The 22742-nt window shown below is 49.3% G+C and overlaps 7 protein-coding genes across 8 annotated transcripts; 6 read left to right on the top strand and 1 right to left on the bottom strand.

Annotated features, from left to right (window-relative positions):
• The first annotated feature begins 2 nt into the window (after positions 1 to 2).
• Positions 3 to 1500, top strand: FOIG_02856 (uncharacterized protein). The gene is made up of 3 exons (XM_031200303.1): positions 3 to 290; positions 346 to 622; positions 967 to 1500. The coding sequence occupies exons 1-3, from the start codon at positions 241 to 243 to the stop codon at positions 1417 to 1419; spliced, it is 780 nt and encodes a 259-aa protein (XP_031070071.1). The 5' UTR covers positions 3 to 240; the 3' UTR covers positions 1420 to 1500.
• Positions 1397 to 3728, bottom strand: FOIG_02857 (uncharacterized protein). The gene is made up of 3 exons (XM_031200304.1): positions 3133 to 3728; positions 2822 to 3079; positions 1397 to 2769 (listed from the first exon to the last, which is right to left on the bottom strand). The coding sequence occupies exons 1-3, from the start codon at positions 3413 to 3415 to the stop codon at positions 1646 to 1648; spliced, it is 1665 nt and encodes a 554-aa protein (XP_031070072.1). The 5' UTR covers positions 3416 to 3728; the 3' UTR covers positions 1397 to 1645.
• A 3150-nt stretch (positions 3729 to 6878) lies between these two features.
• Positions 6879 to 11175, top strand: FOIG_02858 (uncharacterized protein). 2 transcript variants are annotated; one of them, XM_031200305.1, is made up of 4 exons: positions 6879 to 7520; positions 7623 to 7949; positions 8002 to 8014; positions 8071 to 11175. In XM_031200305.1, exons 1-4 carry the CDS (start codon positions 7385 to 7387, stop codon positions 10706 to 10708), a joined length of 3114 nt encoding a protein of 1037 aa, XP_031070073.1. In that variant the 5' UTR covers positions 6879 to 7384; the 3' UTR covers positions 10709 to 11175. The 2 variants fall into 2 exon arrangements, with proteins under 2 accessions (XP_031070073.1, XP_031070074.1); XM_031200306.1 differs by having other exon boundaries at positions 6879 to 7949.
• Positions 11176 to 12096: 921 nt separating this feature from the next.
• On the top strand, positions 12097 to 14518 carry FOIG_02859 (uncharacterized protein). The gene is made up of 4 exons (XM_031200307.1): positions 12097 to 13045; positions 13099 to 13180; positions 13230 to 13390; positions 13445 to 14518. The coding sequence occupies exons 1-4, from the start codon at positions 12793 to 12795 to the stop codon at positions 14308 to 14310; spliced, it is 1362 nt and encodes a 453-aa protein (XP_031070075.1). The 5' UTR covers positions 12097 to 12792; the 3' UTR covers positions 14311 to 14518.
• Positions 14519 to 14726: 208 nt separating this feature from the next.
• Positions 14727 to 16935, top strand: FOIG_02860 (centromere/microtubule-binding protein cbf5). The gene is made up of 4 exons (XM_031200308.1): positions 14727 to 15019; positions 15144 to 15300; positions 15381 to 16012; positions 16063 to 16935. The coding sequence occupies exons 1-4, from the start codon at positions 14890 to 14892 to the stop codon at positions 16605 to 16607; spliced, it is 1464 nt and encodes a 487-aa protein (XP_031070076.1). The 5' UTR covers positions 14727 to 14889; the 3' UTR covers positions 16608 to 16935.
• A 765-nt stretch (positions 16936 to 17700) lies between these two features.
• FOIG_02861 (uncharacterized protein) lies at positions 17701 to 19292 on the top strand. The gene has a single exon (XM_031200309.1). The coding sequence runs from the start codon at positions 18000 to 18002 to the stop codon at positions 19119 to 19121; it is 1122 nt and encodes a 373-aa protein (XP_031070077.1). The 5' UTR covers positions 17701 to 17999; the 3' UTR covers positions 19122 to 19292.
• A 596-nt stretch (positions 19293 to 19888) lies between these two features.
• FOIG_02862 (uncharacterized protein) lies at positions 19889 to 22020 on the top strand. Its single transcript, XM_031200310.1, has 3 exons — positions 19889 to 20575; positions 20631 to 20882; positions 20937 to 22020. Exons 1-3 carry the CDS (start codon positions 20311 to 20313, stop codon positions 21734 to 21736), a joined length of 1317 nt encoding a protein of 438 aa, XP_031070078.1. The 5' UTR covers positions 19889 to 20310; the 3' UTR covers positions 21737 to 22020.
• Positions 22021 to 22742: the final 722 nt, after the last annotated feature.

Here is a 22742-nt window from a genome sequence, read left to right on the forward strand (position 1 = left end):
CCATACTCTTCCAAGGGCAAAGGATCTCGGAAACAAAGATGACACGCAAGCAATAACCATGAGTCCCTGGTTGCCTGGTTTTGCGAAGTCCCACGTTTCTTCTCTTTCTACATAACACATCAGCTGAACCTTCACTTGTTTTCTTTTTCTCTCTTGTGCAGAAAAAGTACTCTTAACTCAGCTATCGTTGACCTGCTACTACCACTGTCGCATTTGTCGCATTGAGCAAAGCTGCCAACCATGGCTGACAATGTGATGGCCGCCTACTGGGCCCTGCCACCCGTTTCTCGGTAAGTCACTCATGTTCATTCGTGCTCTCGATAGCACTCGCTAACTATGTCATAGGAACCTGATTACTGCTACAGTGTTGACCTCCATTGGTTGCATCGTCGGGTTATTACCTGCCATGCGTCTGATATATCACCCATCCTATCTTTGGATGTTTCCACCTCAAATCTGGCGACTCGTAACATGTTTCTTAATCGAAATGCAGCCGATCAACTTGCTCTTCAACTCGTTCTTCCTGTATCGCTATAGCGTTCAGTTGGAGATGGGAAACCCACGTTTCCCACGCAAGGTCGATCTTGTGTTCTACATATTATTTGTCTGCACCGTAATTCTGGTAAGCCTGCGTCTACACACTCGTGCTTTGCTACTCTCCCATGTGTTCCTTTCAAAACCCCCCTCATATATCTGCCCGGATAGTGCTTTGCCTCTTCAGCTATCACGGTTCCTGGAAATGAGGAAGATCACCCCTGCACTTCGGATCACCCATCATTCGCATTTCCGGGTTGGTCTGCGGTGCAGGCATGGTGGGATGTCTATATGGATGGCTCGTGTGATCCTCAATTCACTCGAGTGGTTTTTTAGCTCCCTACATTTTTATATCATAGCAATAAAACATCAAATATCCCAAACACGTACCCGTATGTCATGTGCCTGTACCGAGGTTAACGACGTCGCTAGATGATTGACTACCTTGCCGGCCTGACGAGCTTCATGTACATGAACGGCCTCATTCTTGCCATGGTTTACACCACTACTCAAGACCAGCGTGGCCAGAAGACACAGTATCTCGTTCTTACCATCCCCGCACAGGCCCTGCCAATCTGCATGATAGTTGTCACCGCGCTCATGGCAGGACCACAGAAGGCATTGGTCGAAATTGAGGGTCTACTCGCTGCCCATCTATTCGATTTTCTCACAAGAATCTGGCCTGAGTTCGGGAACGGTCCTCGACTTTTGAGAACCCCTGCCTGGCTTGAGCGTCTTGTACAGACACCAAGAGTCTCTGCCAGAGGTTTCGGTACCGCCGTCCGACCTGGAAATTCCCCGTCTTCTGGACGTAGCACTGGTGTCAACGCAGGTCCTTTACCAGATTCGTGGCGATCTCGTGGCCCAGGTCAGCGACTGGGCTAAAACAAGCCCACTTTCTGTTGTCACTTGCAGGGTATGCAATAGGATGAATGAAAGAATTATCACTATAGAACTCCTGTGCCCACCATCTGTATCGTAGCGATCTAGGGCACGTCGTGCCCGGATGTGTCAACCAAATAACTCCAAGCCTGAGCCAAACCAAAAGTTTCTGTAATACCGTAATTACTGAAATACGCACACTCTTTATGTGAATATATAGTATTTATCATCATCCATAGACGCGACTGTTGCCGCTTAACATGGGAGACTTGTTTGCTTCCCGCCTCTTGAGATAGTCGTCACTGAACCCCGCCGGCACCTCAGTTGCTAGGACTGTACCACCTCCTAACGGTCGGTCTTGAAACCTTGGATCCAACACAGCCAACGGCCTGGAGATCCTTAGCTCATGTCTTGGATCATTATCGATCGCCGATATAGGGGTTGCTGATAACAGATTTAGCTGTGGGGTCCCCTGCTTCTTGGGAATGATGAGTTTTGATAGAGAAGGGAATGCGAAGGATGGCTTGGTTTTGGCGGCTTCAGGGACAGGAATTGGAGCCGCCGCTGATGCTGGTGGTCTAGTGGTTGGATGATGTGGTACAGGAGAAGGGTTGCGGCTCGCAGCACGCGAGCTCGAAGTACTCAGAGATGCCACCTCTGCGATCCGCTGGGTGTCAGTACCTGCAGGCTCAGCAGCACTGAGATATGTCTGGAGAGCATATGAATCGGGAACATTGGATCTCATGGTATGCCGGACGGAACTCGGTGCCTTAGCATCAGGAAGGCGGCTCACGACCCTAGGGATGTAGGCTGGGTGTGCAGGCAGTGCAGCATTGGGACCATTACTCTTCGAGTGCGGTGCATAGTGATAGCTGACCTTGCCATTGATACCGCTGTCATCTTGTTCGAAACTGTCGTAATACTCTGCGTTAGACATTGTGCGGATGTGGCTTCCAGCATGGTTATGAGGCTGCGCCGAGCGCCCGGGATATCCAGCATTGTCAGTGAAGTAAGAAGACTTGTGAATGCCGTACATAGAAGGGTCATTCATTGGTGCATCGGGAGGCGGTGATTCAATCTTGATTGCTGCACCGCGGCGTTGTCGACTTCGTCGACAGTACATGAAGATAAGCCACACCATGCCAGCTATGCCTAGGCCGCATCCCACAGCGATACCGACGATTGTGCCAGTGGTCATAGAGCCAACAGGAGCACCATCGTCACCAGGTAGAGTTTCGTTGGTGTTAGGATCAGTAATGTTAATGAGTGTGTGAGTGAAAATTGTGCCACTAAGGCCAAGTATATCGCCTTTCTTAGGCTCTTGAATACAGCCAGCTTTCAATGCCACCAGAACTAGGGATTTGTTAATGCGGTATTTCGAAGAACCAGCAAACAGAGAACTTACAGTTGGCCAGATACTTTTGATTCGATGTTGACTGCAGACAGCCAATACACTGGTTGTAACTGGAACTCTTGATGACTGACTCTTCGGCTTCGCAATAGTCGAACTGGTTATCGGGGGTTGTCTTCAATAGTGATGCCGTCAGAGCATCCTCGAGAGAGCCGCATGAGCTTTCAATGTTGCAAGGGGAATTAATAGTACCCGAGTCTGCCGCATCTGGGTAAGAGTATAGGCAAACATCAAACGCATATCGCACGTTGTCTGTACCATGACCATGTTAGCGAGACCAGAGCCTGTAACATACTGAGACTTACACAGAAACCAATACACATCACTTTGTTCTTTCCATGTAGCATCGCTCTTCTGGAGACAATTGAGACAGTTTTTAAACCTGATGCCATTCCCTGAGCCTGAATATTCATTGTCCTCGCATACAACGTCTGTAGAATTTGTTGTGGAGGTTTTGAAGTTGGAAGTTGTTGAATTTGAGCCATCCGAACATAGAGCGGCACATTCTGACTCTGTTGTGAAATGAAGGGCAAAGCTAGAGGAAGAGAGGAGAGCTATTGTGCTCAGCCCAAGAAAAAGACCCCGCATTATGAGGTCTTCGTTTCGAGTTGAACGGCTTGGTATGAAAGACGAAGGCTGAGACTCGAAGTGGGTGGATGACAACTGGTCACGGAACGACCCCCAGCATGGCAGGCCGTGGTGACAACCTCAAATCCTCGAACGCAGTGGTGAGGCAAATGGGTAGAGCAACTGATCTTCAATTTACCAATGCAGGCCCGAAAGTTCACTGTGAACCAACATAGGTACATACATCAAATAAAATGGAGTGGGAAGGCAGGCTTCGAAAAAGGCATGTGGGCATCATGATTGATTTATCAAGCAGGTGCCGCGCAAGACATCCTTGGTACAGCATTATCTGTGTGGTTTGAACAACCCGACAATCGCTGGGATTCAAAGGTTAGCTTGCCGCATTCAGTTGTCAGCTCTCATCTATGTGGTAGCTTCGGGATGGACTGGATCTCCAAGTGTCCTATAATAGGATGGACAATCGCTAGACTGAGGGGAACAAGGTGTAAGAGTGTGCCAGCTCAGAATAGAAACCGAATTAAGAGCTAACCCCCCGGAAACCCTGGTAGCTGGCCAATCAGCACCTCTGTGCATGCTCTCTGGCGGTTAAGGCTATGCGTGGGCAGGGGTGATGGTCTTGGTGAGCACCACAAGCCAATCAAGACTCTTCTGCGAAGCGTCGCAAACGCCGGCCAACTTGCGTGGCCAACACCTACTGTGTAAGCAGTCAGGCAGTAGATGTCAGGCTATCCACAACACTACCGTAGTGACTGACTGGCAGATTGATCGACCGTTGAGGCCGGTTCCCGGCCATGCTGGCATTATTCTTGGCTGGGGGCAATAAACAGATAAGCGATGTTCCAAGCTGAATATATCAGTGATCTTCTCTCGACTCTTCCATCCAATATTCCTGCCAAGGCTGCTCCCAACACATTATTTCGTCTTCTCTTGTCCTCCCTCTCAATTATCATTTTAGCGCGCGTGTTCACTCACCAACCACCCTGCGTCAATCTTTTGCCTCGCTATTTCGGGTATATTGCTCTCATTCCACGCGAGGTACAAGCGCTCAGATTGCCGCAGACGCGCTAAACCCTGCTGCCATTTGTTCCTTGTAATCTGAGACAGCATTAGCCAATAAGATTCATGTGATAGTGATTAAACCTGCATGTCCAGCCAGCTCGTCTAAATTAAGTCGGTGCGGTAAGGATGTTGATTCATCGGACGAAGCGCCATCGTCTTGTTCTGAGTCGTCGAATCTCAAAAAGCCCATCTCGCTATTATGTCATTATCGTGCCAGCTGTCGATGAGGCTTTTAAAATGAACGCCATTCCCATGGATCTGTTTCACAGTTTTGTAATGACCAATTTACACTACAAGCTCTACCTAATTCATCAATGTCGTTGGCCTTTGATACTGTAACATGACACCCTCTCCAAAGTTTGATCGCCTAACTTGAATTCTTTGCATAAAAAAAGGGACACATGAAAAAAGAACATACCATGGTAATAGGTTTTTTAAATATGGTTGATACAAACAACATAATCTTACTGCCGAGACTGGGACTACCATGACAGGTTAAAGGTATAGGGTAAGCTATTCGTGTAGACTAGATCACCCCTGCTGGTTACAGTTGATCTTATTGAGCTGACAAAGAGCAAGATGTATTTCCGAGTGATAACCTACCCAAGGTACCTACCTAGTTATGTGCATCAATCTTGATCATATTGGTTCTGTCCATTGGTATACTTCGTCATGACTATCTGCTCAGACAGTAGATAACCCTGCAAATTGGGTGTACAACTATTGCCTGATCATTCTAGACCTCCAAAAGTAATATCTGTCTGCTAGGAATTTCGTCTAGGTCTAGAGAACACGGAACACTCGATATGACAGCCATATCCTCAGCATCGAACCGTTCAAAGACCAAATGCAAACTTGCATGTGCGTGACTCAAAACTTAGATACGATCTCAGCCTCCAGAATTCATGACCTTTGTATCACTCGAACCTGAAACTAAGTTTTGATCATCCAACCTCGCCAACAGGATCAACCGCTGACATGATGATCAGCGAAGAGAGTCTCCCTAAAATTACTGCGGAACCGACTGCAGTGTTTGATATGGCTTTTATATCTTACTGGCGGCGAAGGAACATGAAACAAATGAGAGCAGTAACAACCAACAAGCTCCTAAATCGGCTGTTGAGATGACGACAGAGTTTGGCGCGCGGCTGTCGCCTTAGATGCATAGAACTTGACAGGCTCCCGTGAGTATCGAATCATGAGATTCGACGTAAAGATGAATGGAATGCTCACGTGACTATTCCCTCCTGTGATGTCGTCCCATTGTTGGGCGGTGAAGGGTGAATTTATGACCGAGAAACAAGGGCGTCGAGGGATAAAGCATGGTTTTCATAGCTGGGGGAAGAATGCCTGTCCATAGATTCCACTGGTTGGTGGATGAAGGAGCCAAAGTCGCGGTCAACATTCTGGTGTACTGAGTTTTATCATGACTGGCTGTCGTCATGGGTGGATATAATGCAACGTTTATCACAGACGGTACAGTCTGGAAGCCGATAACCAATAGTACACGTTCGTTGGTTCCGGGATTTTGAAGTTCAAGGCGACGATGAAACAAGTATTTCCGTATGTTGATTGGTCTTAGTTGCTAGGCATCAGATGATGGCCGTTGCAGTAACAGAAGAGAAACCATTAGTGTCCTTAGAATTGAGTACGAAATAAAGATACCGAAATAAATTGATATTAACTTCTGAATATTTTCGAAATACAGAATGATAATTTCTAATCGCCAATACATAAGGAAATTACCAGGAAGAAAATAGAAGCAGTTGTCAGGAGAGGTGAGTAGAAAGGTAATCAGTCACAACTGCCTTCAGTGTTTTTGGGGAGATCAACTCGAAGTTTTCACTCCAACACATACCTGACCTGCAGATAAATTGGACGGCTGAACCGCAATGTACTCCGGAATTATCACTATGAGGTCTAAGGAGGCTAGATGGCTCTAAGCTGAAGCTGATGGTAATCACTCGCACTCCCTTGCTCGTTTCTCAAAGGTGATTGAAAGCAATGTGCTGTACAATCCGTGTTGGCTCTTAAAGATGCATTAAGTGCCCAGGCTCTTACTGGTCAAAAACGAAGCATCGAATCATCTGCTCCACAATTTAGAAGAAATCTACCCATGGCCAGAAATGGTTGTCACGAAGACAACACTGACCAGTGACATCAATTCGAGACCAAGCAAGCGAAACCCAGATATGGTATAGAGGTGCCGGGAATGCGGGAGGGCCAGGCCCGAACCCTTGTCGCGGGGTTGTTGAGCGCTTAACGCTTACCGTTCATTGGGCCCCGTTTTCTGGTAGATGCGCCCGTTGCTGGCAGCTGGCAGCTGGCGGGGGTCGAGCGCTTCAAGGAGCAATTAAATCACCACGCGATGTGTGTTTAGCAGTCGCGAAGCTCTGCTGAGGCCCTGAACTGGCACAAAGTAGACAGGGAGGATCATCGAGGCTCCTCTCAGCGCCAACCTACAACCCATGTCACTCAATAGCTCCGAATACTCTTGTTAAGGCTGAGCCCATGGGAGTGACGGGTGATTTCTGAGCTTACATGCGGCACCGGTCTTGCGGCCTTCCCTTTGGTTGTCAAGGACTTGCCCAGCCCCCAACTGTCACTAGATATACCCGTTGGTTCCTCGACCTGTGCCAAACAGGGTGGGCGTTCTCCACGATTGTTTTTGCCATCCTTCTTCTCTTCCTCCCCTTTAGTTGTTGATTTCTATAATTTGGTTCTTTCGTCATCTGTATTTTCTCTCTTGTTGTGGTATTCTCGGTCGCTTTGCTCGTTGAGCTTATTACAGCTCCGGGCCTCACTAGCCCAAGGCCTTGTTCGGCAGGAGCGACGTGTCACCATTGCGGGGTCTTCATTTATTTCAGCGCCGCATCTATTCACAAACGACAATTCAGCGCAATCGCAATCATGAGAATTGGGTGCTTGCAGTTTGCGCCCCAGGTGGGAGATGTCGATAACAACTTGAACCGCGCGGATTCAGTATTATCGAGGGCAAACCCAGATGATCTGGATCTCCTTGTTCTGCCCGAGCTGGCTTTCTCTGGTAATTTATTTGGAGTGGATGAAGTTGATTGATTTCTGTTGACTTTTCTTCACCATCCTGTTCTACGAACTCTTGATTATGCGATGCTAATACTTTGAGAAGGGTACAACTTCAAATCACTGCAAGATATTGCTCCATTTCTTGAACCCTCTGGCTCCGGCATCACGTCTCTCTGGGCCAGGACCATCGCCCTCAAATACAACTGTACCGTAACGGTTGGATACCCTGAGAAAGTCGACGTTACACCAAAGTGGCCCACAGGTCCAGAATATTATAACTCTGTTATTGTCGTCAATGGGGATGGCGAGACAATAGCGAACTACCGGAAATCCTTTTTATACCATACAGATGAAACATGGGCACTAGAAGGAGGACAAGGATTTTATGAGGGCTTTATTCCTGGACTGGGAAACACCTCAATAGGAATCTGTGAGTTCTTCTCTGTTTCCTACCTTCGAGCTATACTAACCACTTTGAATAGGCATGGACTTAAAGTATGTGGCAAGAAGAAGCGTGGGATGGTTTACGTGACTTACTGACCGTTGAGCAGTCCCTATAAGTTTGAAGCGCCATGGCATGCCTTTGAATTTGCCTATCATATCCTCGAAGTTGAGTCAAATCTCGTTATTGTGTCTATGGCCTGGAATACCAGAGAGGATCCTCGCCGGTTTACCCGCATGCCCAACGAACCTGACATGGAAACACTTACTTATTGGGTTACTCGACTTGAGCCTCTCATTCGCGCGGAGAATGAAGATGAGATTATTGTTGTATTCTGTAATCGCACAGGAAATGAGGATGAGGCTCTATATGCCGGTACCAGTGCAGTCATTGGTATCCAGGACGGCGAGGTTAGAGTTTACGGTCTTTTGGGACGCGGGGAAAAAGAGTTGCTGGTCGTCGACACCAATAACTCACCGTACGCAAAACTTGTCTATCGCCCGGACCCACGAGGCGCTGGCATGGAGGCACCGGGAAGATTGCAACGAAACGACGAGACCAACAATCCCCGGTCCAATGAGGTTCAGCGTTCCTCAGAGGATTCTAAGAAAGACGGCCAGACAAAAAGTTCCTTGAATAGCGTGACCAGCCCACATCCTTCAGGCTCAACCGCACCACGGCATCACATCTCCTCTATGTCACAACGCTGTACTCTTCCAAAAGACGGATCTCATGACTTTACGAGAAGACGACAGGCGCCAACGATTACTATTCCTCCTGCCCCAGGGCTCGTTATGAGCAACTCGGCTCGTTCTCCTGGCACAGATAGTCTCAACATCCCTACACCGTCGGCGCCTAGTCCAACACCCATGTCTGTTCGACCCAGGCTCATCATTCCCGAATCGCCTCCTATTCTCCCTCATCAGTATCCGCCGGACCATCCCATCAGCGCTGCATCTCTGAGATCAGAAAGATCAGTGCGATCTAATATGTCTCAGGCATCCAATGCAACTGTACAGACACGCCCACCGGAAGATAGTACGCCGTACCCTAATAGTGCAGCTCCTCTCAGCGGCTACCCGACGAACACTTTCAAGCTGAAAGATCATCCATATAATCACCGATTTACCGTTGCTGCTCCAGATGATGGAAGAACACCCCTGTCTCTTGATGGAATATCCCCATCAGATGCTCGGTGGTTTTGGATGCCTTCCGATTCCGCTGGTCCAACACCGCTTTCCGCTGGCTGGACACCCGCTACTGCGGTGGGTAGGAAGCCAGAGCCATTTCCCTGGCCAGAAATCACAGGCGAAATACGTCCCCTCAGTACTGGAACATTGCAAAACCGCAGCCAGAGCAATGCAACTCCAAAGGATCTGAGAGCATTCAGTCCCCTATCAAATACTTCGTCGAACAGAACCAATGAAACAATTATATCCGAATCATCTGAGGCATCCAGAGCCTCCAGATCGTCACGGGCATCAAGGGGGACAGCGAAATCACCGGCAAAGCAAGATACCAGTTTTGCCAGACCACCATCCCCAAAGTCCCGAAACGCAAGCCGGACGGGAGCAAGGGAAAGATCCGACTCAGCACTTGAGGCTCGTGATATCAGCAATGCTATTACACAGCATCTTGAGGGCATCTCTCAGCGTGCCGAGTCTGCCAGCAGATTAAGATCGGAGTCTGCAAACGGCTTGCGTGTTCACGACTGGCCTCATCTGAGAGATCGCAGCAACACTCGCCCTAGGTCTGCCATCATTCCACAGACAGAAGATCATATGATACCAATAGCCGCAAGCCCGAGTTTATTCAGGAACAACAACTATAGTGTAGATCGACCGCCTTCACGAGGAGACCACCAAACCCGCGGTGAGCCACTGAATAACCTTGAGGGTGTTCTTCAATGCATCAGCGGCGAGCGGGCTGAAACAGCGGCTGATTATGGTGATTCAGTCAATACGACTCAACGCGCAGCAAGCCGTGGCCGAATGCCACAGCCCAAGCCTCTGGCAACAAATGGAGCTTATGATTCGACGATGCCAGCCGTGGAACGTTCCTCATCTCGAGACTCGACTCGCAACGAGCTGCTGCACAGCAGAACGAGCCAGCACCGGTCACGAGGACGACAATCCCGAACAAGGAGAACCTCGTCGGGCCAGCATGGTCGCATGTCATCCCACGATAATCTCCCACGTGAGTTTGAGCGAGTAGAATCCGTTGTTTGTCCCAATTGCCCTGTTCATGGACGAAACCCTTCTGCAAGTGGGAACCGCCACACTGAAAGTGCACCTCCAATGAACCATCCTGCTTCGAGACCTGTTACTGTCAGGCCAGTAACGTCATCGCCACCAGGCAGGACTGACTCCGCTCCTGCATCTGTATCTACTGCGAGTGCCATCGTTGAACGAAGCAATAATTCGACCAATGAGCCAATTCCACAACTAGATTATACGCCTTTGATCACTCCCGGACCCGGCGAAAAACTACAGGACAAAAACCACGAATATGTAACCAATGAAGTTGGAGAGGCTAGCGACTCAGGGTCATTTGCGGAGACGTTGCAAACTATTTCGACTCCAGGACGGTCTCCCGCCACACCTTCGTTCTTTAATCCCAGCACTCCCAAAGCTATGGTTTTCAAAAGTGAGGATTTGGAAGTGGACCTATTACTTATCAACAATCTCAACAACTTTGACATAGCTTCAGCTTCTCTGCCTGAAGCAGACACTGTCCAAGTGGCATAATCATCTGCTTGGGTCTCCAACGCAGCTCAAAGCCCTTTTTGGCTTTTATTTTGATACTCTTTTCTCGCTCACTTTCTCTACCTCACAATACACATGTCAGCCTTGTTCGTACTTTGCAATGAACTCAATGGTAGTGGAGGCACAGTTGGTAGTCTTATTACGGATGCTGTTGACTCAACGGAGATTCTGAACAGTGGATGGCCATAACAACCGTCTTGAGGCGGGATGAAGGACTTATATAGCAACCCACTGGCCTTTGATAACATGTTCATATACGTTTTTTTTTGGATATTGTATTCTTATGTTCACTGGAGGCTTTGCCCCTCATAACATTTTATTTGTTTCGCGGCGATGGATTGGTGGGCGAGCTATGAAGTAGGCATTTAGCAGTTACGCAGTATGTAGATAATGACCCTGGATGGCAATTCAATAAAGAAGACAGAACATCGGAATTGAAACCTTTAGGCCACTGAATGTTCATTGCTCGTAAACATCAACCAAGGGTTGTCCCTGTTTGAAGCTTTATATGGAAAGCTGATCAGTATCCATCAAGCTTCTTACCATACCTTATTTGTGGATATCTAACTGAGAAAATGAGGCAGCGATCAGGATTCAAGGCGTATTTGGATTGCGTGAGCGTCAGATACTTATCAACTAATAACACTGGACCTTTGTATATACCTGAATGAGCAAAAGAGCTCTAAAAGCATTCTTATCTTAATACTCACGGCCTATGTACAAATACCAGTGAAGACAGCTTCGGAACGAGGTGGGGCCGAGATTGCGACGAGGCCGCCGAATTGTGGGAATTTACACATTTCCCGAGGTTCCATGTTTAGGTAAGCAAGACAGTTGGAGTAAGTGGTGCAATGCCCAAGGCAGGAGTTTATTAAGAACGAACACTTTAGAGAGAAATGATAAGGCTTGTATGGCTTCCTTTCACCTCCGTATCCATGTGATGGCCACAAAAACCAATAAGATATCTATGCTTGCACCACAAACTTGCCCAACCTCGCAGAAATCTAGTACATATTTGCAAATAGCCACATTCAATCCGTAATACCGAAAAGGAAATCATGCAATGCCGGTGACATGAAAAAACAGAGTCTATAAGCACTTGTGGCTCATTCTTGAGAAATCAAAGCTTCAAGTCATCACCAATGTGCAACGATAGGTGCCGTGGAGAGCAGTATCCGAAAGGCCGTTAGAGGGGCGCTAGACAGGGCGATTTGGGTGGATGGGGCTTGGATAGTCAATCATTTGAGCCTGTAGCCGCCGGGGCTAGTGTGAAAGAACCGGGGGCCTTGCAGCACCGCTTCGATGGGGTTGGCGGTTGTCGTGATAGCGATTGTGAGTGGCTGGTTCCCCTCATATACCATCCTCTCTCAACACCATCACAATTTGAGACTGGGATAAAGAACAGACCGCGCCCGTCGATGCCGACCAATCCTAGCGAGGATCATGGTCGATTCTTACCACAAAGCAGCTATCACCTCTCGAGGATGTGGAGGCTGGGAGAAGAGAGGTGGAACTTTGGCCCCAATCAGACATGAACGGCATGTAGTTTTACATATGCGCCTCTGCAACCATAGCGGTGCAGTTGACGCTTTCTAGGCTTTTCATCACCACGCCATTTCAACTCATCACTTGCATCGTTCACATTGACTTGCTCTCTGACACAAGTTCTGCATACCTACAGCCGCGCTGGAACAGCAGATTCCCCCACAATCGCTTCATTTTTCGCGCCAGACACAAGAAGCGCGGTTGGCACATGGCATGTGTCACACATGTCACGACGTCTCTGAGCCCTTAGAATCGACCGGGTCTGATATAAGAGTAAGACGCGGCCGATAGTCAACCGGCCCTCAAGGATCCCTCAAAGGCGGCAAACTTCGTCCTACTGCGCGCGCAGATAAAACTCTGCTTTACCTATCATCTGGTGTAACACATCGGACCCATCCCCTCCATTGGGCACCGTCCTCTTCAGCTTGGTTTCTTATCGGCGGCCAAACTGGTAAAGCTGGTCCTGCCACTGAAGGTCATCCACAACTCGGCCTTACAACTTACCGCCGGCTTCATCAGCGATGCGTGGTTTAACATTGATAACAACAGGCCTGAGCCTGCTCGGTCCAGCTGCTGCAATTCTCGTTGCAGACAATTCTCCCTGTGGAACAGTATGTGGCAATGTTCTCGATGCGACTACAAACGATGATGTCGTCTGCCAGGAAGGCGATTATACCAGTGGCGCAGGCATCGTATTTCAACAGTGCCTGACGTGTGAGCAAAGCAGCGACTACACTACTAAGAACAATCAAACAGACCAGCAATACTACCTCTGTAGGTTGAGATTTTACGTTTCATCATGAAAACCGAGGACTGATCATCTCTAGACAACTTGCGTTACGCAACCTCGTATTGCCTCTTCGGAATTCCTGACAATAAGAACACAATAGACACACCTTGTTTGACCTCGTCAGTGATATCCTTCTTTTGTACCCGACTTTCGTCTAATACTCGACAGAAAAGCCTGTGGGCCGTTCCGCGACGCTATAATATACCGCAACTTATCCTTAGACGTCGAAAGCTACGACTATTGCGATAATTGGCCTATTCACGACACGGCTGATTTTATTGGATGCACCGAGTGCCTCCAAGCAGGCGACAACCATTTCCTTGCCAATTGTATGTCTGCTGATAATCAATTCTCCTGCTGGCTCATATACTAACCATAAACAGTTATCACTGTTCTTCAAGCTGGGTGTGAACAGAAACCACAGCCTGGTACCTTGGTCTCTACAGAAGGAGGCATATTCTCTAGAGACGACGTCAATGTCACAGAGCCAACGCCAGTTGCTTCTGTGAACCCAGACTGGCTCGACCAGGGTCCTATTAGTCTCGGTGCCAAGGTGGGCATCGCCGCTGGAGGTGTGGCCTTCATCTTATTTATCCTTGGATTTTGTATCATCTGGCGCGGTAGGAGACGAAGAAGGGCATTCCTCAGCATGCTGGAAACGAAACACAACAATTCCTGGCCCACTCCACTAACTATCCCTCGCGAAACTCGCGACACTCCTCTCAGCCAGAAGCCACTGAGAAGCTGGGACGAATCGCCAGTCAGTGTTCGATCCGAGCATCTGTTTCCGCACCATGTGTCACCATACGCCTCGCAGTATAACAGTCCCGTCAGCGCAACTGAACTCAAGCTCGCTCACTGGCCAGTCATGGCTCCCAACCAGCAGATGACTCCGGCGATGAACAGCCAATCACAATTTCCCCAGATGTTCCCTTCAATGTATCAACCAGATCCAAGCAGCTCTCAGATAGGGGTTGCTTTGGGTGGAGATGACTCTTCTGTCAACTCAGTCAACTCAAAAGGCAAGGGCCTCCAAGGGGAAGAGTATGAGATGACACCCGTGGAAAACCCTCATGCGGGCATAGGAATATATCAGACCGGCATCAATCCCTATGGAGAGTCAAGTCGGACGACTGCTCCGCAGCCAGGTTACTTTCCAGAAGGGATCACCCATATGAATCAGTCATACGGATACCATAACCCGTATGGACATCACGAAGATAATGGCCGAATGGATCGTGACCCGTAGGCTCGACTGTGCTACGAGCCTGATAACATAGTTGTCGCTCTGTTTTTTCCTCCTGTTAGCTTGGCGTTGAAGGTTGGGATACCACTATTGATATGTCACGATTTGAACTGAATGAAATATATATATAGCTCCACTGTGAACTTGCACTTGCAGCATGATGCACGGGACAGTCTAGCTAGAGCCACCTAATCTTGAAAGTTCCCACTGAAAGTCAACCGGTATCTTGAGGCATATCGTTGAAGTCTTCGCTGTTGTGATGTCTCTGTCGAATGAGTAAAAGTGAGGACAGAACTTGGTAGATCCCAGTGGTGGCTGCTGTGGCTAAAAGCAGCCGAGGTAACCAAAACAGGATTAGTGTTCAATTGCCGCCACACACCGGTCGCAGCTTCCTTCGGTCCCCACAATGAAATCCGACCAGAGAAAAAAAAATTTGGAAGCTTCCAACAACACCGGGCAAGACACTGAGGAAACCAACGACTCGCACCTTCCGTTTCTTCCCTCCTGTCGCAAAGAAGCACCTGCCGCGCTTCACCCGGTATATCACACAATTTCCAAAAGGGAAACTACATTCCGTTCACAATGTCCAAGGACGTCGCGGTCGTCAAGAAGACGACAACAGAGGAGGAGGAGTACACCATCAAGCCCCAGGCGACCACTCCTTCTCTCGACACCAGCCAGTGGCCTCTGCTGCTCAAGAACTACGACAAGCGTGAGTTTCCTGGTGCAATTCGATGATTGAAGCGCGTTTTTGATATTTTCTGGTGGCTTGTGGAGCCTCAATTGATACCTTCTTCAAAATTCAAAGACTAACTGGTAATCTTCAAAACTTGCAGTTCTTGTCCGAACAGGCCACTTCACTCCCATCCCCAACGGCTGCTCTCCTCTGAAGCGCGATCTTAAGCAATACATCAGCTCTGGTGTCATCAACCTCGACAAGCCCTCTAACCCTTCTTCTCACGAGGTCGTCGCTTGGGTCAAGCGCATTCTACGGTACGAAAATTTTCAAACCAAGAGTATCGCGTCAAAGTGCGCGTCCAAGTCGAACTATCTGCTAACGATATTGCCTACAGATGCGAAAAGACTGGACACAGTGGTACCCTCGATCCCAAGGTCACTGGTTGTTTGATCGTTTGCATTGACCGCGCCACTCGTCTTGTCAAGTCCCAGCAGGGTGCCGGAAAGGAGTATGTGGCTGTCATCCGCCTTCACGACAAGCTGCCCGGCGGTCAGGCCCAGTTCGCCCGCGCTCTCGAGACCCTTACCGGTGCGCTCTTCCAGCGCCCCCCTCTGATCTCTGCCGTCAAGCGTCAGCTCCGTATCCGAACCATTCACGAGAGCAAGCTTATCGAGTTCGACAACGACCGACACCTCGGTGTCTTCTGGGTCAGCTGCGAGGCTGGTACTTATATCCGAACCCTCTGTGTCCACTTGGGTCTCCTTCTCGGTGTCGGTGGCCACATGCAGGAGCTTCGACGTGTCCGCAGTGGTGCCATGGATGAGTCCAAGGGCCTGGTCACTCTCCACGATGTTCTCGACGCCCAGTGGCAAATGGACAACACCCGCGACGAGTCTTACCTTCGCAAGGTTATCTCTCCTCTTGAGACTCTCCTGACTTCTTACAAGCGACTTGTCGTCAAGGACAGTGCTGTCAACGCTGTCTGCTATGGTGCCAAGCTCATGCTTCCCGGTCTTCTTCGATACGGTAAGTCCTCAAACGATAATTCATGTCGCAATTCACTAATTCATTGACAGAGTCTGCCATTGAGCATCATGAGGAAGTCGTTCTTATGACCACCAAGGGCGAAGCCATTGCTCTAGGTATCGCTCAGATGTCCACTGTCGAGATGTCCACCTGCGATCACGGCGTCGTTGCCAAGGTCAAGCGCTGCATCATGGAGCGCGACCTCTACCCCCGCCGCTGGGGTCTTGGCCCTGTTGCTCTTGAGAAGAAGAAGCTCAAGGCTGACGGCAAACTCGACAAGTACGGCCGCCCTAACGATGCCACTCCTGCCAAGTGGAGCTCCGAATACAAGGATTTCAGCACCAGCGATGCCTCTGCCGCCGCCGCTGCTGCCGCTCCTGCCAAGGCCTCCGAGGCTGAGGATACTCCTATGGAGGAGGCTGCCACTCCCTCTTCACCTGCTGCTGACGACAGCAAGGACAAGAAGCGCAAGAAGCACGATGGCGAGACTGCTGAAGAGAAGGCTGAGCGCAAACGAAGAAAGGCGGAGAAAAAGGCGGCAAAGGCTGCTAAGAAGGCTGCCAAGGGCGAGGCTATGGACAGCGACAGCGACTAATGGAATCCAGGCCAAGTTTGGGTATGGGCCGAAACCTGAAGGCAGATCTTGATACCCGAGACGTAGGGTCTGCTGGCAAGGAGTGGTCTGTTTGCTGTACCATATTCTTGCTCTCGTGCCGTTTTTGGCTGCTTGAAATTGTTTTTGGGGTTATCATGGCGTTTTTGGTTCGAAAATCCTGGTAGGAGTAGATGCAAGGCACTCAATGCAAAGCACGATAAAACTACCGCATGTCTCTGTGGTAACCTTCTGTCTAGGATGTGTGAATGTATGAGGTTGGATCATGCCTATCTGCCGTAGTTTATGCTTGTGACCGCTGTGTGTAAGGACTGATGCGTGGTTGGGGTACACTGACACATGACACATAATGTAGCGGTCACGTAATACGGTGGCTCTTGGTGTTACGGTATTGTTGAAATCCGATCTGAGGTCCCATCGTCATGAAACGTCCATCAAGTCTGGGCAATGCATGTGTTGTCATGAGGCTACTGTAAGTATGATAACACATTTTCTGGGCACGAAATAAGTGAGAGCATAAGGTAGTCTAGTTGAGAGTCAGGGTTCCACAGGAGGAACACTGGAAAGTCCCTGATACGTACGGCCGAGTAACAATCCAACCGTTGTCGTATTAGTCGCAGATCAAAAAGGAACCAGTCTTGGCCAAACAAAACATTGGACCTGGGTGGAAACATTGGACGAATCAGGCTCCAGCAACGCATCTCGAGTAACAGCTGTCCCTGTTTCATAGTTGAAGGAGTGGACTTCCACCGCAGCAGCCTGTTCGCTAAGCAGAGGATTCAAGTCGCTACAACTCTGTTAGCCAGCGCATGACACAGCATAGTGATGAGGGATATCCCGGCTTGGGCGTTTACTTGGACTGGCTGGATTTTTGGTCCCTTCCTTTGCCTGCTCGTATTAAGACCAGGGATAGCCTTAAGATTAGACCGTTGTCAAGAGAGCGTCTAGTTGACCGTTTCTGTCCTGCTTGAGAGTGTATTGGCGTGATAGCAAAGAGGGTCACGTAGTAGGTGGTGGAAGTAGGTCCCATGGCTTGGCCTGTGGCTGTAAGAGTAGAAGTATAAAGTGAGGAAAACGCGGAGGTTAGTTGTGCGTTTGCTCGTCTAAGGTTCTGATATCAAAGCCTCTTCTCCCTGAGATCAACTAGAGTCGCTCATACATGAAAAATACCCCCAACAAGACCAGTCATTGAATGAGGCGCCTATCTACACTTTGCAGGCGTATTCTCCTCGAACCTTGTTCTGCAAAGTCTGTTTTTTCTTGGGGTATAAATACTTGCCAAGTTCTCATCTGGGTCAAGGATTCACAACTCAACGTCAGAGCTTGTTGATCACTTAGCCTTCAGCTTTACTCGGACCCAGTGATCGACTATACATGACATCGAGATTAACTGATACCGAGATTGAGGCTCAGCTGAACGATTTATATGCTGCGGTGCCAGCGTGCCAGAAAGTTTTGAGTTCAGAGGACATGCCCGTCATGCCCGTTTCATCGAGCCTCTGGGGGCGAATCATCTTCTTCATTCTCTCCGTCTCTCTTTTCGACACTGCATCAGCCCTACCAGCAAACATATCGTCTCCTGTTCTTCGACCTTTCGTATTGCCACCGCCAAAGCAGCACTTGAGTCGAAGACATAAAGGTCGCGGCAAGTCTTTCTCCCCACGACTAGATGTCAACTTCCCCGACCCATGCCTTGTTCAAGACCAAGACGACCACTGGGTGTCTTTTGCAACAAGTGGTGGTGGCTACCACATCCAGGTCGCTGTGGCAGATGATCTCTTTGGCGAGTGGACTCATCTCCAGCAAGATGCCCTCCCGGGAGACGGATGGACGAGTGGCAGAAATTATTGGGCCCCTGACGTGCGGAAGCTGGAGGATGACTCGTATATAATGTACTTTTCTGGAGAACTTCCTGAAGGTGGACATTGTATCGGAGTTGCACGATCCCACAACAGCACCGGTCCGTATACGATGGATCCCAAGCCATTCGCCTGCCCACGTGACGAAGGCGGCGCGATCGACCCGGCGGGTTTCTTTGACGAGTCCACAAACAAACGATATGTCGTCTATAAAGTCGACGGCAACGCTCTCAACAACGGCTCGGGAACTCCCATCCGACTCCAAGAGGTCTCGACAGAGGACGGCTCCACACCGATCGGCAAACCTGTGGACATCCTGGACCGGATCGCCTCCGAGGATGGGCCCCTGGTTGAGGCTCCGAGTCTGGTACGAACAGAGCAGGGCAAGTATCTGCTCTTCTTCAGTAGCCACATGTACACAGGCGATGCCTATGATGTCAAATGGGCTATGAGTGACCGGGTCGAGGGCCCTTACACCCGGGGATCATCTCCATTTCTCAAGACACCAGCTCTAGGCCTGAAAGGTCCTGGTGGAGGCACAAGTTCGGAAAATGGACAGTTCATGGTGTTTCATGCGTGGTGCGGGAAGGGGAAGAGATGCATGTATGCCATTGGATATGGGCTTGATTACGAGTAGAATAAAAAAGAACCGGCAACGAGAGACGAGAGTTGTGATACCTCGACAGGAAGGGAATCTTTGGCAGTTTTGGTGTTTATGGGACGGTTTTCTGGTTGAGCTCATAGACTAGATTTCAAATTGATTCATTTCATATGCGCTTTTCTTCGTAGTCGTTTCCAGGCACGTTCGTAGGTGTGATGTGATGATGATGAATTGACTTGGTGATGACGGCTACAGCCCAGGGCCAGCCTTAACTAAGCGCTGGGGCTGTCGGGGCCCCTGAAGTTGATAACCGCCCTGAACTACACTGCCACTTTCCTTGCTTCTGATTCGCTGCTTGTAAAAGCCATCTTCTGGCCTTTCCAGGCACGAACCAATGAGGCTCCAGAAAATCTTCCGCAAACAGGCTCTGTCTGGTTCGTCTCAGTTCACCACCCTTTCTTTCTATGTCTCATACATACAACTTAAGCGCCCGTACCCAATTTCACCACCCAACTACCTAACTCTCGATCCTTGTTCGCTGCTTGGGGCCGCCTCGATACCGCCTGGGGAATGGTTGTTTCCCATCACAAGCATGGATCGATGCGGCACAGACGAGTTGGCGGCACTTCTCAACCGAGAATTGGGTGATTGGGAGCCACATCGCGGCAACTACTCCAGCTGAGTCTTGCAAGGTGCAATACAGGGCAGAGCATGCATCTTAGTGCGGTGAAATGTGGTGCGTGGCGTTGCATCTGCAGTTCTTGATCGAGTGATGGAGAACGACACCCACGTTCTCGTTCTCTCTTCACACTATCCGTAGGGAAACCAGGTATACTAGGTACGGTAATTAATATGCAGAAGGGGCTGCAACTCGCTTCTTCTCTTTCCCTCTGTTCTCAAAAGTTCTCTTGCCTTTGGTGTCCACTTCTCATTCCTTTCTACTCCTCGCCCGTTCACTCATTCAAACGGCGCCTTTAATTTACTACTTGTGTTGTGTTGTGATGTCCTTCTATTTAACGACCGATACCAACATGTTGTAACAAGGGCATCTGGTATACCAGCCCGCCATATTCATTTTCTTTGATACCGTTTCTTCATCTTCCAAATCGAGCTGTTTCACAGCTGGCCTGGCCTCAGATCGACCTTGATACCCATCAAAACATTCATGTCGCTTATCGAAACAGCGACCTTCCTTTCGAAACATTAAACATCACAGCGGACCTCCATGATGTTTCTCTTATCTATTGTCCCTTTCTTTTTGTTCTGGACGCCGGTCTCGGCTCTACAAGTCACACCCAACTCTCCCTGTTCCCAGTTCTGCCTTGGCCGGTCCGATCCCAATTCCTACGAAACCCGTGGCGACGAGATTGTCTGCGACGATGATGACTTCAAGAGGAAGGCAGCAGGCCAGAAGTTCCAAAGATGCTTGGCTTGTTTGCAGGACAGTGCTTTCAAGCAGGGCGACGAAAGTGACCAGGATTGGTTCTTGTGTAAGTCATGCCAAGGACTCAATTGTTCGACATCATCTGACTTTTGCGCCATTAGACAATATGCGCTACTCTTTCGACTACTGTATCTTTGGCTACCCAAATGCAACCGGCATCAGTTCCGGCCCCTGTGTCACATCTGAAGCTTGTGGCCCGATTGGGAATGCTCTGAAGAAAGGCATCACCGAACCCAACGATAGAGAACAGTATGATTACTGTGACACTGATGACAAAGCCATGCTCGGCGACGCAGTTGATAAATGCCAGGCATGTGTCAAGGCGGATAGCTCGCAGACAATCATATCGAATTGTGAGCCGTTCCTTGACCCAGCTGTTTGATTCATCTAACCATCTCTTTGTGTAGTCCTTGTTGCTCTCAATGCTGGATGCCAACAGCGTCCCAAACCAGGAACCCCTATAGGACTCAATGACACTGTTTTCAGCGAGGGGACCATCTCGATTGTAGATCCATCTGCCTCGGTTGCACCAGGAGATAACCATGACCTTCCCAACACCTCAATTGCTGCCATTGCTGTTGGTGCCGCCGCTTTCCTTCTCATTTCTGCGGGATGTATCTTCATGCAACATCGGAAGCGCAAAAAGCTTTCTGTACGCAACAGACGCTCTTCTCTCTCGTTCCGTTGCCAGACACATGTTACACCAAGGACTCCTGGCTTCCACGACGTCCCCCCCTATATGGATGAAGAACGAAACTTGTCAAAATCTGCACTTTGGAACCCAAGTAGTGCAGTCAGAAATCTGCACGATACCCACAAACTCGGCATTGTCACCACCGCTATCCCGCACCCGCCTCCGACAAAAGCTCCTCTGCACACACCCTATCGCGAGGATGCATCTCCAGCAGAAAGTGTATCAAGCTGCACGAACGCTCCCCTGTTGTCAAACTCAGCTGGGCCACAATGCAGTACACCAGGTATCACATCCCCGCTGTTTAGCCCCGGCTTCTCTATCACAACGCCCCGTTCAGCTACATTCCCACGCGAATGCCACGATAGCAACAATCCTTGGGTGCAACAACCAAGTAATGGTTCGGGCAAAGGCTTTCTGAGGAAAAAGCAGTCCAGAGACTCACAAGCTCCTAGCGAAACACGAAATATTCGGATTGTCTTTGATCCACCACCCAAAAAGGCCAGACGATCGTAAGCTTATGTACTGATGCTTATTTGCGTTGCTCTTTTCTGAGCGGAGGAGTTTCATGGGTAAACAAACGCGGTGCTTATGGATACGGGCCTTTGCATATAGGGTTTTAGTGGCAAGACACTGTAATGAGAGATGAGTCAAAAGGCAGCGAATGCGTGATGTGACTTTAAATGCAGACGTGTATATTTGCTTGACCATTTCTCCATATAATGCAATGCCTTTCCCAACCAGCTCTAAATCATGCCATCACCTCATATCGACACAGGTACCCGGAGTAACCGTCAAGACTCAAGTGTTGCAATAAGTATACAACTCGCTTCCATCCAACCACAGGAGTATATACTTTGGATGGTACGTTCATCCTCATTATCAGCAGTCTTTGCTTCTTTATCTACAATTTCTCATATATCTTGATCCCAGGGTGTCGAGCCTCTGCTGATCAGTTCACTCTGCATTCTATCATTCTGGTCTTTGAACCAAGTGGCTCCCTCTTCCATCTCCTCCCTCATAGCACGGAGTTCGTCGATCAGGGTTTGCGCATCGCTCATTACTCGTTTATGCGAGCTGATTTTGGCCAGGTCATCCTGAGCTGGCTCGCCGTCATCGTCGGTGGCCCGCTTTCTCTTGTTCTTCGCAGAACTATCAGATTCGGTGGTGTCGACGGTGCCGTGCGACCCAGATAATCGATGGCGTTCCTCAGAATGACCAAGGCCACTTATAGAGGCCCGGCGATTGAAGCCACTACTAGGCGGGCCCATACTGCCCGCTGACTGTTTCTTTCCATACTGCATCTCGTTCGCCAGCCTTTCCGGAACAGCAGTTCCATCAGGCATCTGCACAATTCCCATAGCCTTGAGTCGCCAGCGTTCGGATACTCTGCTGACCCGATTACTGGGCTCTGGACTTTCGGTATTTCGAGAAACAAGAGGAGGCAGCGAGCGTCTGAAAGTGGCCGGTTGATCACCAAACTGTTGCCGAAGAGCTCTAGTCTTGGAGCCACTTCTTGCGA

Source organism: Fusarium odoratissimum (assembly GCF_000260195.1).
Source record: "Fusarium odoratissimum NRRL 54006 unplaced genomic scaffold supercont1.3, whole genome shotgun sequence".
Classification (NCBI taxonomy): Eukaryota; Fungi; Ascomycota; class Sordariomycetes; order Hypocreales; family Nectriaceae; genus Fusarium; species Fusarium odoratissimum.

What these genes read in the sequence shown, in the direction of transcription:
- FOIG_02856 (XM_031200303.1), top strand. Translation starts at nt 241, where the DNA reads ATGGCTGACAATGTGATGGCCGCCTACTGGGCCCTGCCACCCGTTTCT. An exon ending in GCCCTGCCACCCGTTTCTCG is followed by an intron (nt 291 to 345) that starts GTAAGTCACTCA and finishes ACTATGTCATAG; the next exon opens with GAACCTGATTACTGCTACAG. An exon ending in TTGTCTGCACCGTAATTCTG is followed by an intron (nt 623 to 966) that starts GTAAGCCTGCGT and finishes CGACGTCGCTAG; the next exon opens with ATGATTGACTACCTTGCCGG.
- FOIG_02857 (XM_031200304.1), bottom strand. Translation starts at nt 3,415, where the DNA reads ATGCGGGGTCTTTTTCTTGGGCTGAGCACAATAGCTCTCCTCTCTTCC. An exon ending in TGATGTGTATTGGTTTCTGT is followed by an intron (nt 3,080 to 3,132) that starts GTAAGTCTCAGT and finishes GTCATGGTACAG; the next exon opens with ACAACGTGCGATATGCGTTT. An exon ending in TCAAAAGTATCTGGCCAACT is followed by an intron (nt 2,770 to 2,821) that starts GTAAGTTCTCTG and finishes ACAAATCCCTAG; the next exon opens with TTCTGGTGGCATTGAAAGCT.
- FOIG_02858 (XM_031200305.1), top strand. Translation starts at nt 7,385, where the DNA reads ATGAGAATTGGGTGCTTGCAGTTTGCGCCCCAGGTGGGAGATGTCGAT. An exon ending in GCCCGAGCTGGCTTTCTCTG is followed by an intron (nt 7,521 to 7,622) that starts GTAATTTATTTG and finishes TACTTTGAGAAG; the next exon opens with GGTACAACTTCAAATCACTG.
- FOIG_02859 (XM_031200307.1), top strand. Translation starts at nt 12,793, where the DNA reads ATGCGTGGTTTAACATTGATAACAACAGGCCTGAGCCTGCTCGGTCCA. An exon ending in AGACCAGCAATACTACCTCT is followed by an intron (nt 13,046 to 13,098) that starts GTAGGTTGAGAT and finishes GATCATCTCTAG; the next exon opens with ACAACTTGCGTTACGCAACC. An exon ending in GACACACCTTGTTTGACCTC is followed by an intron (nt 13,181 to 13,229) that starts GTCAGTGATATC and finishes AATACTCGACAG; the next exon opens with AAAAGCCTGTGGGCCGTTCC.
- FOIG_02860 (XM_031200308.1), top strand. Translation starts at nt 14,890, where the DNA reads ATGTCCAAGGACGTCGCGGTCGTCAAGAAGACGACAACAGAGGAGGAG. An exon ending in GCTCAAGAACTACGACAAGC is followed by an intron (nt 15,020 to 15,143) that starts GTGAGTTTCCTG and finishes CAAAACTTGCAG; the next exon opens with TTCTTGTCCGAACAGGCCAC. An exon ending in TCCCGGTCTTCTTCGATACG is followed by an intron (nt 16,013 to 16,062) that starts GTAAGTCCTCAA and finishes ATTCATTGACAG; the next exon opens with AGTCTGCCATTGAGCATCAT.
- FOIG_02861 (XM_031200309.1), top strand. Translation starts at nt 18,000, where the DNA reads ATGACATCGAGATTAACTGATACCGAGATTGAGGCTCAGCTGAACGAT.
- FOIG_02862 (XM_031200310.1), top strand. Translation starts at nt 20,311, where the DNA reads ATGATGTTTCTCTTATCTATTGTCCCTTTCTTTTTGTTCTGGACGCCG. An exon ending in TGACCAGGATTGGTTCTTGT is followed by an intron (nt 20,576 to 20,630) that starts GTAAGTCATGCC and finishes TTGCGCCATTAG; the next exon opens with ACAATATGCGCTACTCTTTC. An exon ending in GCAGACAATCATATCGAATT is followed by an intron (nt 20,883 to 20,936) that starts GTGAGCCGTTCC and finishes CTCTTTGTGTAG; the next exon opens with TCCTTGTTGCTCTCAATGCT.